We start from the raw sequence: 12,664 nt of genomic DNA on the forward strand, positions 1-12,664 counted from the left end.
GTCTTCTGTGTCGCTCGCGCCGGGAGTTGGAGACTGGAGCTGTTCCTATTCGGCCATCTTGCTCCGCCCCGGTCAGGAGGTAGCTTTTAAAATAACTCCTCCTTTTGGCACTTTTATTTATTTAAGATTAAACTGGTTCTGTGTTAGGCTAATCAAGAGTACTGGGACTAAATCTAACCATCAGGGCGTGACTGTTTCTGCACATGCTCACATGACTCAGAGAGCTGTTCTTGGACTTATAAGGGCTGTCATACCTAAACCTTCATTTAAGCTGCTAAGTTATTTTTAAAAAGTAGCTTGTAATTCCTAGAACCTAGGGCATAAGTAGCTGTTATAAGGAGTTTAGACTTAAAACATATTAATAACTTGCATTATGAGGGGCTTAAAATAGAACATGCCAAAACTATGATTCAAACTGAGGTTCTACATGGAGAAAAGATTTCCTTGACAATGGTAGCAGAGATTGGTACAGAGGGTAATCAGCCTGACACTAAAATAATGAATAGACAAAATGTACCTTAAGGAAATTGTGTAAAGCTTCTTGTACAGTTGAAGATGGTATTTTTCCAAACAGAGTAGCAGCCATTTTTTTCTCAATCCAGCTCAGTTTTGAGACCTGCAAATACACAACAACATCACTCTTAGAAAGTTGTTCACCTTTGGAATGGATTATCTCCCCCCAGTTAGATATGTGTATATGTATATACGTGTGTGTGTACATAGATATAACATATACAAATGTAAGTATATATCCATAAATAATATATATTAGAGATACCACCCTCATGGTATTAATGTTAATATTTTACCGTCCTTTTTCACAATTCTAAGGAACCATGGGGTCCAGAAGCATTGGTTTCAAAACCAACTTGAAATACTTTTGATAAGAGGATTTATGTCGAATCAGAGGAAAAAGGGGTGGGGTGGGAAATAATGCCGATCCTGTTTTTTCATCTGATTCTAGATTCTGAGGCAACTATGGTGTATTTCTTCGTATAGCACATAGGGGCTACAAGACTGCCTTTGCTCTCCTCCTGCCTACTCCATGCTGCCAACTGGCCTCCTGACCCAGAAGCAGCATCTCAGAAATGTAAATAGAATAGGGATCCTCAAGCCAGAAGGAGTGGGGAATGGGGACCCACCATACATATTTAAAATCCTGAAGATTTTTTAAAGAATCAATAACCATCAAAATGAAATTTCATATTACCATTGATTTTTTGCTTTCTTATAAAAAGTTTTCCTTTTCCCCCAAATATAAATATTAGATGTTCATTCTAAAAGATTAAGCTGGCCCAAAAATGAAACTTAAGAGGGTATTGACCCTGTTGATGTTCTGTCCAAACCCATAAAGTATCTTCCTTCTCAGTCCCATCATCTAGATACCTCGGTAGCCAATATCCTCTTTTTTGTTGTTGTTGTTGTTGACAATGTCTCACCTCGTTGCTGAGGCTGGAGTGCAGTGGTATGATAATGGCTCACTGCAGCCTCGACCTCCTGGGCTCAACAATCCTCCCACCTCAGCCTCCTGAGTAGTTGGGAATACAGGTGTGCATCACATGCTCAATTAATTTTTTAAAATTTTTTGTAGAGACAGGGTCTTCCTATATTGTCCAGGGTGGTCTTGAACTCCTGGGCTCAAGAGATCCTCTCACCTCAGTCTCTCAAACTGCTAGGATTACAGGCATAAGCCACCTCACCCAGTTCATTATCCTTTAATTAAAAAATTATTGCCTTATTTTTTGACATAATTTTTCATATTGGTATGCTTATTTTTGCTTTGCTTTGAACTTTGTAAAAAATAATACACTGCTTATTTCCTGTATGACTTGCTTTTTCACTTAATGATATGGTTCTAAGATTTCATCCAGGGTAATGAGTATGACTGAAGTTCAGTCATTTAAATAACTGAAATATTTCATCATTTCAACAGACATCAGCAATGTTTTTATCCACTCTTTTGTCAATGGACATTTGGGTCTTTTTCATTTTTTTGCTCTTAGGACCAAGGCTGCCATAGCCATTCTTGCACATGCCTTCTGGAGCACATTTGTGAGGCTCTGTGGGTAAGCATGATCACATGGCAGGCAAATATTCAAATTTAAAAGACACTACTCAATGGTTCCCAAGGTAGTCATGCTGATTTATGTTTCCACAGCAATGTAAAAATTCCTGCTGCTCCATATCCTTGCAACACCTCATACTGAGATTTTAAAATTTTTATAAAATGAGTAGGAATCAAATGGCATCTACCTGGGGTTTTTATTATCATTTTCTATAATTTTGTTTTTTAAATTTTTAGTTTAATTGCATTATGGTCAGAAAAACTGCATGACATCAATCCTTTGAAATGTATTAAGATTTGTTTCCCGGCCTCATATATGGTCCATTTTAGTCCACATTCTGCATATGCTTGAAAAGATGTCCATTCTCCAATGGTTAGCCGCATGGCTTCATAATTATTAGATCAGGCTTATTAAATGTGAGTTTCCATGTTTTACAAACTAATACTTTTTTGTTTTCTTGTTCCATTAATTACCAAAAGGGGTGGGTGAAACTACCAGTATATATGGTTGATCTGTACATTTATCCTTATAATTTGGTCAATTTTTATTTTATAGTTCTGAGGCTGTCATTAGAAGCACACTAGTTTATAAATACTTTCCTTGTGAATTAAACTTTCTATATAGTTACACTCTTTATCTCTAGATATACTTTTGCCTTAAAATTTATGTGTGTGTGTGTGTGTAGTAGTAGTAGTAGTAGTAGTAGTAGTAGTAGTAGTAGCAGCAGTAGCAGTAGTCATCCCCTTTTCTTCATGGAGTATATTCCAGGACCCCCAATAGAAGCCTGAAACCATATATATATGTGTGTGTATGTGTTTTAGTTTGATTATTATTTATTTGCTTACTATTTGATATAACTTTTCCACATGTTTACTATCTATGTTTATCGGTCACTATGTATTTTTTAAATTGGCTTTATTGAGGTACAATCTACATAAAATCTCCTCCATTAGAAGTGTACGGTTCAATGAGTTTTGATAAATGCATACAATCCTGTAACTGCCACAACAATCAATATATACTACACTTGCATCATCCTAAAAAGTTCTCTCATACCCCTTTGCTGTCAATCTCCTTAACCTGCTCCTAGCTCTAGACAAATACTGATCTGACTATAATTTGCCTTTTCTAGAGTTTCATATCTATGCAATTAGGTAGTCTTTTGTGAGCTTTCTTGGCATAACACTTTGAAGAGTCATGCATGTTGTTATGCTGCTAAAGTCGCTATGAAAATTCATATGCTAGTCTTTGTGTGAGCATATATTTTTATTTCTCCTGATGAATACTTAGGAATTGATCATATATTCATTATTCACATATTCCCATTGAAACACGTGAGTTTCAATTGCTTTATATCCTTACTGGTACTTGCTATTGCCATCTTTTACATTTTAGCCCCTTTAAAAAGTGAATATATAGCAAGCAGTCTTTCTCTGTGGTTTTAATTCACATTTTTCTAATGACTACTGATGACCAATATCTTTTCATATGCTTGCTTACCACTCACAGACTTTCTTTTGTGAAGTAATTGAAATGTGATCTGGAAAACAGTCAAACATATGTAGAAATACTTCTAGTTTTCATCTTTTTGATTTAATTTTATGGCTATAATAGGTGTTAGACAAAATGCTGTAATTAGCATAGGTAATGTTATAAAGACTGCCTGACATCCTGGAGTAAGAGAAAAGCTGTCAAGTCCTTTTGAAAGTTCTAGCTTATCCTGTTACATGGCCATAACAAACAGTTTATTTTCAGAAAGCAGGACTGAATTTTGCTCATGCTGTTCATCTCTCCCCTGCCAATTCCTCTTATTTTAAAAAACACATTATATGTAGATATTTAATATTCTGTATCCCATATTTCCAAAATCTGAAGTCCTTTTAGGTCCAATGCTGGTTTTTTGTTTTGTTTTGTTTTCTGCTGTCATTGTTGTTCGTTTGTTTCCCTGTATAGTCTATAATCTTTGACTGTGAACTCATCATTGTTGGGATACTTTCTGTGAAAGTTTTACAAAGTCTATCTAAAGGTACCTTCTTCTACAGAGGATTGGCATTGCTTTTGCCATTTCTCTATGGCATGAAGATCAGAGTCCATTTCGAATAAAAATTTCTTTCTTGGGCTTTTAAGCCTAGACAGGTAATGTACATTGAAGTTCCAGAAACTTGTGAGGTTGGGTAAATGGTTTTTAAATCTTAGGAGCATTTCCTCTTTTCAGCTCTATCTTCCCAACTGTTACAGCTGAAAATGAATTTTCACTGCTATAAGCTTCTGCTGAATAAACTTCAGTTCATCTTTTCCGCCCCCCGGCCGTTGTACTTTTTTGAGTCCTATATATTTGTGGCAGTCTTCAAGCTGCTCTCTGCTCTGCTCCGGTCTGTAGTCCCCCAAACCCAACAAAGGTCTGCAGACTAAGCTTCAGGTTACCAACCTTGGTAATTGCCCCTGACTATTAGGTGGTTTCAAGGCTGGTTTACCAGTCCTTGGAACTGGTATTCTTGCTTTGTTTCTAGCCTTTGGCTGTTTTATTTTATTTCATTTATTTATTTTTCTGTAGGTTCTTATTTTATTTTTATTTTATTTTATTTTTTTTCTGTAGGTTCTTTCACTGACCTGATTAGAAATAGACATACACACTTCAAGCTAACACACACTTTAAGATATTGTGTGGCCAGAAAATTTTGAGTTCTCTATTCTGCATACGCTGGAAACATTCTTTACACATTTGCTCATATTTGCTTTATTACCTTGGCGGAAGCTGATTCCCCCTGGTGGAAAGAGTTCCAACTTCCTCTCCCACAATTCATATTCATTACCTATACTTATAATTTGTAGGCAGTAGAGCTTACTAGTTAAGAGCAAAGACTTTAGAAGCAAACTGCCTGGGCCAGGTACAGTGGTTCATGCCTGTAATTTCAGCACTTTGGGAGGCCGAGGCAGGTGGATCATTTGAGGCCAGGAGTGTGAGACCAGCCTGGCCAACATGGTGAAACTCCGTCTCTACTAAAAATACAAAAAAAGACTACCCGGGCATGGTGGCACACGCCTGTAATCCCAGCTACTCGGGAGGCTGAGGCAAGAGAATCACCTGAACCCAGTAGGTGGAGGCTGCAGTGAGCCGAGATCATGCCACTGCACTCCAGCCTGGGTGACAGAGCGAGACTTGGTCTCAGAAAAAAAAAAAAAAGAAAAAAAGAAAAGAAAAAGAGAAACAAACTGCCTGTGTTTGAATCCTGTACTGCTTATTAGCTGAGTGACCCTGGGCAAATTACTGACCTTATTAACCTTATAAGGTTTTGAAAAAGTGAGTGAGCTACAATATATAAAATGTTTACAGTCACATAAAATGCTTACAAGAGCCATGTACATGTTAGCCATTATTACTACTGCTTTTCATATTCTTTGATTTTTGTACTTTTTCTCTAGTTTTAGTGAATCAATCATTTAAACAACAAATTCTTGTAGAAGCAGCTTATTTTAAGTGCCAAAAAATTGAGCTAGATGCTGAAAGAAAATTATCAAAAAGTGTAAAATGTGGACTCTTTCCTTGAATATCTTTCAGATAACTTTGGATCAACAGAAAATAAACAGTAAGTAAAACATGTGCATTGTTGGGAGGTAATATAGGTAATATAACCTTAGTAAATTAATAGTGTACTCAACAGTGCAATATTTCAAAGAATGAAGGCATCATTGTGTATTTTACAACATTGAGTAGGTTATAAAAATTTGAGTGTCATTCTATTATTTGACTTTGCCGTCTTACAACTAGGAAAAAATGAGAAAAACAGATGATATACCTTTACTCCTTTTTCCTTAACAAAATGTAAGTTTTCTTTGTATGTAACACAATATAAAGAGGATAAATTTTGGAATTAAATTTGAATTTCAATGCTGCCTCTTTCATTGGACTTTGGGAAGGTTCTTAACATCACGAAGACTCAGATTTTCAATCTTTAAAACTGGTATAAATAACAACTGCTTCATAGCACTGTTTTAAGGATGAAATGCAACAAGAAATATAAAGGACAGAATGCATATTTGGCATAGAGCAGGCGTTCAATAAAAGCAAACTTCTTTCTTCACCTCTAATTCTCTTTTGGCTGCAATAAAGAAGTTATCTCTTTGCCTACCCTAATTTTATCATTCAAAAATGGCATTGTCCTTTCACAATAATTTTTTTCACATATTCTTAAGATACATCTTCACATTCTGTAATTTTCTATGAACTAATAGTGTCATTTAAGACATGGACCAACTGCTTTTATTTGAGCTATATATGTCACATAACCCTTCCAAATTAAGTTCCTTAAAAGCAAGGAGTGTTTTATTCATCTCTGGCAAGTTAGTTGGCACATAATTTGTGCTCAGTATACACTACTGGATGAAAAAAGTCCTCCTACAGAACCGTGAGTAGTGACCTAGACACAGGGCATGTGTGTGGATGGTTGATCCCAAACTGAGATATCTACAAAGGGAGGGAGTGTGACTACTGCAAAAAGAAATGAAAAAGCAGGAAAGAAAAAGGTCACATATACATAAAACATGGGATATAACATACAAATATATATAAATTACAAGTTTATAAATTATAAAATACCTAGATTATAGATTTTAAAATTATAATGTATAAATTATAAATTGACATACAATTTTAACATATGTATTATACATTAAAATAAAATTTATATTGCTATTATAATTCTCCCTAAAATAGGCACTGGGTAAAAATAAAACAATAAGTCATTGAAAATTTATCCTATAATCATACTACATTCAAATAAAGTTTATAAATAAAGGCATTCAACTTACAGTATAACAGTATCTTCCTTTGAGGTAATATAGAAAGGGTTCCTCTGGTAAAAGTTTGATTGCTATATCTAGATGTTCCTGAAAGAAGCATCCAAAGGAAAATCATCTCCCAAGTTTCAGATATTGTTGAATGGAACTACACCACAGCCTAGTAACTCAAAAGTGGTTTTAAAATGTTGTCTCAGTTCTCGCCATCTCTATCATTAATACAATGAAATCTTATGAATAATTAAATTACCAAAATGATTGCTTACAACCAGAACTGGAACTGTGACTAGGATTTAATAAAGCTATGTGTAATTTAAAGCCAAAATACTGCTATAAAAATAGAAAACACCAAAGTCATATGTTTGCCTACCTATGACTTAACTAGTGAATACTTACTGATTCTGAGGTGAGCTTACAAATATCAAATGACATGGAATAGGGGATAATGGCAGAAAAAAACAGAAGAGTTAGATGGGAGAGAAATCTATTCCTTTGGCATTATCAAATGGTTATAGGGAGCTTGAAAATAGGGAAGAAATGTTTACTCATCTCTGTAATTATTGACATTGAGGGTTATGTATTGAGCTATAGGGGCAAATAATACATTATGTGTGTGTGTGGATTACTTACTTTATTTGTCTATTATGGCAAATTTAAATCCTAGACTGGATCCTACCTTTCCTCCACCAAATCAATATGCAGAGATTGTTAACTACTTAGTGCTGGTCACACTCATGATGTTATTGAGCTTATGACCAAAAAGCTTTTTTTTTTTTTTTTTTTTTGAGCCAGAGTCTCATTCTGTTGCCCAGGCTGGAATGCAGTGGCATGATCACGGCTCACTACAACCTCCGCCTCCCTGGTTCAAGCGATTCTCCTGCCTCAGCCTCCCAGGTAGTTGGGAATACAGGTGCCCACCACCACGCCTGGCTAATTTTTGTATTTTTAGTAGAGATGGGGTTTCACCATGTTGGCCAGGCTGGTCTCGAACTCCTGGCCTCAAGTGATCCACCTGCCTCAGCCTCCCAAAGTGCTGTGATTACACGTGTGAGCCACTGCACCCGCCTGGTTAATTCTTAATCTTTGAAAAGGTAATACTCATCTATTTTGTGACTTCTTTCAGAATCTGAACTAATAATAATCTTTAATCACCCAAATAATTCTTTTTGTCATAGCACTATTTAAAGAGTATCATATTTCATTTTCTAATGTTTAAACAAAAAAGCAAATTCCCAGAGCTTAATCTGTTGAATAATCTGGTTTATGCCTGTTGATGGAACATATGGCTACATTAAAACATTTTTTATTATTAATAAATACCCTTCCATAAGTCTGGATCTGAAAAGAAATATGGAAAAAAAAAAAAAAAAGAAATACCTTGAAGAGGTGCCCATAGTTGATTTTGTTTTGTAAACCCTCAAACTCAGATACATAGCCACACAAAACTGCATACCTGAAAAGGATAAAAACAGTGGCCATTGTGTAAATTTTCAGTAAAATGCTACCAAAATGTAACATTAAAAGAAACTCTAAAACATTCATTCATATTTAACAAGAGTATTCATATAAGGGCCCTAACAATAATAAATACTTGACATCAACATGAGGCTAGTTCTCTCACCTGTAACTGGGGATATTAACAATATTTATACGAATATTGTGAGGGTAAAATAAGCTAAAGCAGGTAATGTGATTAGAACAGTGCCCAGGACATAGGGAGTTTCAATAAAAGTTACCTGTCACTATCATCATCATCAATATTAAAGTCATGAAGAAACTCTCAGAAAAAGTCTAATCATTTTAAGTATTAAATTAGAAAAAATATAGTCAACAGATTTATAACATTAAAAACAGTTAAAGTCAACTTAAAAAATTCATTCCCTCTTTTAAAAAACTTACAATTTCATGAGCTCCTTTAATATGAATAAATATGCAAATATCATGATTAAACCAAAATCAAAGGTAATTTAAAAATATGCTTTTTAAAAAATTTCCCCTTCTCCTTCAACCCTTCCTGGAAACACTGCATTACTAGAATAGTGCATCCCATCGGTCATTTATTTGTTTTCACTGGGAATACAAAATTTACACAAATAATTATTTGACTTTAAGTTGCATGCAATATTTGTTCCGCAATTTGCTTATTTACTGGAAAAACTGAGGATATGTTGCTTTTCACATTCGGAGTGTTTCTATCTGTACAAAAATCTTTGAAGTAGGCCGGGCACAGTGGCTCAAGCCTGTAATCCCAGCACTTTGGGAGGCCGAGACGGGTGGATCACGAGGTCAGGAGATCGAGACCATCCTGGCTAACATGGTGAAACCCCATCTCTACTAAAAAATACAAAAAACTAGCCAGGCGAGGTGGCGGGCGCCTGTAGTCCCAGCTACTCGGGAGGCTGAGGCAGGAGAACGGCATAAACCCGGGAGGCAGAGCTTGCAGTGAGCTGAGATCCGGCCACTGCACTCCAGCCTGGGCGACAGAGCGAGATTCCGTCTTAAAAAAAAAAAAAAAAAAATCTTTGAAGTATTTCAGAGTGTTTTTGTCTAAGGTAAAATACCCATTTACTTAAATATTTCAAGAGTAGGTGTTAATTTTTACTTGCATTGTCATAGTAACTAAGATGAAAAATATAACTTTGGATGTTATTTATCTCAGTCATTTCTGTGAATACACATAACTTCCAAGTACAAAAAAAAGTGAACAATTTTAATTTGGAACAGTAAGACCATTCCCAGACACAAATTCATACCACCTATGCACAACCAATAAAATGGCCACTTTTCAGTTATGACCTTTTTGACCCCTGTTTTCAGTTTCTGTATAATCACCAGAATCTGCTATAGTAGAAGCAAGGAGGAAGACCATACCAACCTATTAAAAACAACCTCAGAACTTAACTAGATTAGGATACACTACTACTCATGAATTCTAAAATCAGACTGAATTTCATGTATCCCTCTAGATCCACAATAAATCTTTCCAGAGATTTCAAATTCAAGAAAAGCAGATTGACAAAAAATGACTCTCAAACTGTTTTATAAAAACTGTTATTGTTGCCTCAGGCCTATGTTCTTTTATTTAAAAAATTAATAAACTATGTTTTAGAGCACTTTTAGGTTCACAGCAAAACTGAGCAGAAAGTACAGAGGATTCCCATATATCTCCTATCCTAGCCCCCACAACTTCCCCCACTATTATTTATTTATTTAGAGACGAAGTCATGCTCTGTTACCCAGTCTGGAGTGCAGTGGTACGATCTTGGCTCACTGCAACCTCTGCCTCCCAGGTTCAAGCGATTTTCATGTCTCAGCTTCCCGAGTAGCTGGGACTACAGGCATGTGCCACCATGCCTGGATAATTTTTGTATTTTTAGTAGAGATGGGATTTCACCATGTTGGCCAGGCTGGTCTAGAACTCCTGAGCTCAGGTGATCTGAGGTGATCTGCCCACCTCCGCCTCCCAAAGTGCCGAGATTACAGGCATAAGCCACCATGCCTGGCCAACTTCCCCCACTATTAACATCCCACCCGACAGTGGTACATTTGTTAAAACTGATGAACCTACACTGACACGTCAATATCATCCAAAGTCCATAGTTTACAGTATAGTTTGTACTTGGTGTTTGATATTCTACGGGTTTTGACAAATGTATAATGATATGTGTATACTGTTGTAATGTGTTACATAAAAGTTTTACTTCCTGTAAAAAATCCTCTGTGTTCTGCTTATTCATCCCTCCCTCCTCGCAACCCCTGGCAACCACTGATCCGTTTACTGTCTCCATATTTTGGTCTTTTCTAGAATGTCATATAGTTGGAACCATATAGTATATTGCCTTTTCAGATTGCCTCCTTTTACTTAGTAATATGTATTTAAGGTTCCTCCAGGTCTTTTCATGGCCTTGATAGCTCATTTCTACTTAGCCCCGAATAATATTTCATTGAATGGATATACATAGTTTTATTCATTCGCCTGCTGAATATTTGCTAAGCGTTTCTCATAGAGATCTTGTACATACTTTGTTCATGTTCATCTATGTATTTCAACATTTTTGGTGCTCATGTAAATAGTAATGTTTTTAATTTCAAACTCCACTTCTTCATTGCTGGTATAGAGGAAACTGACTCTTGTACATTAACCTTGAATCCAGTAACTTTGTTATAATTGTTAATTCCAAGATATTTAAAAAAATTTTTTTTACAAAGACAATCATGTCATTTGCAAATAATTTTATTTCTTCCCTCCCAATCTGCATACCTTTTATTTCCTTTTCTTGTTATACAGCATTAGCTAGAACTTTCAGTATAACGTTGAAAAGCAGTGGTGAGAGGGACCATCCTTGCCTTGCTCTTGATCTTAGTTTCTTAATGGTTGGAAAGCAAGTTTCTCACCATGAAGCATAATGTTAGCTGTATGTTTCCTGTAAATGTTGCTTTTCTTTTTATCAAGTTGAGGAAATTCCATTCTATTCCTAGTTTGCTGAGAGTTTCTCTCTTTGCGTTATGAATGACTGTTAGATTTTGTCAAATGCTTTTTCTGCAGCTGTTAAAATAATCACGTGAATTTTTTCTGCTTTGGTGTGTTAATGTGATGGATTATAGTAATTGATTTTCAAATTTTGAACTGGCCTTGCATACCAGGAATAAATCTCACTTGGTTATGTAATTCTTTTTATGTATTATTGGATTCAAACTGCTAATATTTTATTGAAGATTTTTGCTTCTATGTTGAGGAGAGATACTGGTCTACTACAGTTTCCTTCTAGTGTCTGATGTTGGTATTAGGGTAATGCTACACTCAAACAATGAGTTAGGAAGTGTACCCTCTACTTCTATCTTATGTAATTGGTAAAATTTTCTCCTTAAATATTTGGTAGAATTTACCAATGACCCCGTCTGGTCCTGATGCTTTCTGTTTTGGAAAGTTATTAATTATTTATTCCATTTCTTCAACAGAAGTAGGACTATTCAAATTGTCTATTCACTGTGTTATTTTGAAACGGTCTCTGCCATTCTGTTCAATCATTCCTCCCAATGAGTTCCAGTTTGGGGAACAATTCTAATCCTTCCAAGTTCAACACAACTACCTCCCAAACTCTCTATTTTTGTCATGGGCATTATCATTTTCCAAATTATCTGGACTTAAAACTTTAGGCCACTTTCTATTTAAATATACTTTTAGAATAGCTTTGAATTTACAAAAAAATTCTCATAGTACAATTTCTTTATATGCCACACCTAGTTTTCCCTATTGTTAACATCTTACATTACTACAGTTCATTTGTCAAAACTGTACCAATATTGATATACAATATTGATACAAAATTATCACAATGAACCAATATTAATACACTATTAACTAAAATCTATAGTTTATTCAAATTTCTATATTTCCCTATTATCCTTAGTCATTTTTGACACTTTTCTCTCCATCCTTCCTTTCGTATTTATTTCTTTAAATCATAACTTGTTAGGTATCTTTTTCAACATGTTAAAATCTTTTGAGTTACTGTTGTCATCCATCATATACCCTGTTACTCCTAATTTTGTGTTCTCTGTAACTTTTATAAGCATACCTTCTATCTCTTCCCCCATCAACAAAATTACTGAACACACTGGGGACCAAGATACAGATCTGGCCCTAGAATCGCCCCCAGACTGACAGTGATCTGTTGAATAACTGAGCCTTAAACTGTTCAATCAGTATGGGTCAGCTGACTCAAAGCTTGACCACATTTCTACATCTTGTCCAAAGAATGTTATGAGTGAACTTGCCTCAGTGCTTTACTTCAATCCAG

General features: G+C 35.5%; 1 protein-coding gene across 5 annotated transcripts in view; it reads right to left on the minus strand.

Moving 5' to 3' along the window:
- Positions 1–12,664, minus strand: part of RMDN2 (regulator of microtubule dynamics 2) — a 141,164-nt gene that overhangs the window by 69,071 nt on the left and 59,429 nt on the right. For all 5 annotated transcript variants that reach the window (XM_011935955.1, XM_011935957.1, XM_011935956.1 and 2 more), the window contains 3 exons: positions 8,241–8,316; positions 6,876–6,953; positions 518–616 (listed from right to left, as the gene is read on the minus strand). In XM_011935955.1, coding sequence (XP_011791345.1) covers positions 518–616; positions 6,876–6,953; positions 8,241–8,316 — 253 coding nt within the window. The remainder of the gene's footprint in view (positions 1–517; positions 617–6,875; positions 6,954–8,240; positions 8,317–12,664) is intronic.

Source organism: Colobus angolensis, unplaced genomic scaffold, assembly GCF_000951035.1.
Source record: "Colobus angolensis palliatus isolate OR3802 unplaced genomic scaffold, Cang.pa_1.0 Scaffold15, whole genome shotgun sequence".
Taxonomy (NCBI): Eukaryota; Metazoa; Chordata; class Mammalia; order Primates; family Cercopithecidae; genus Colobus; species Colobus angolensis.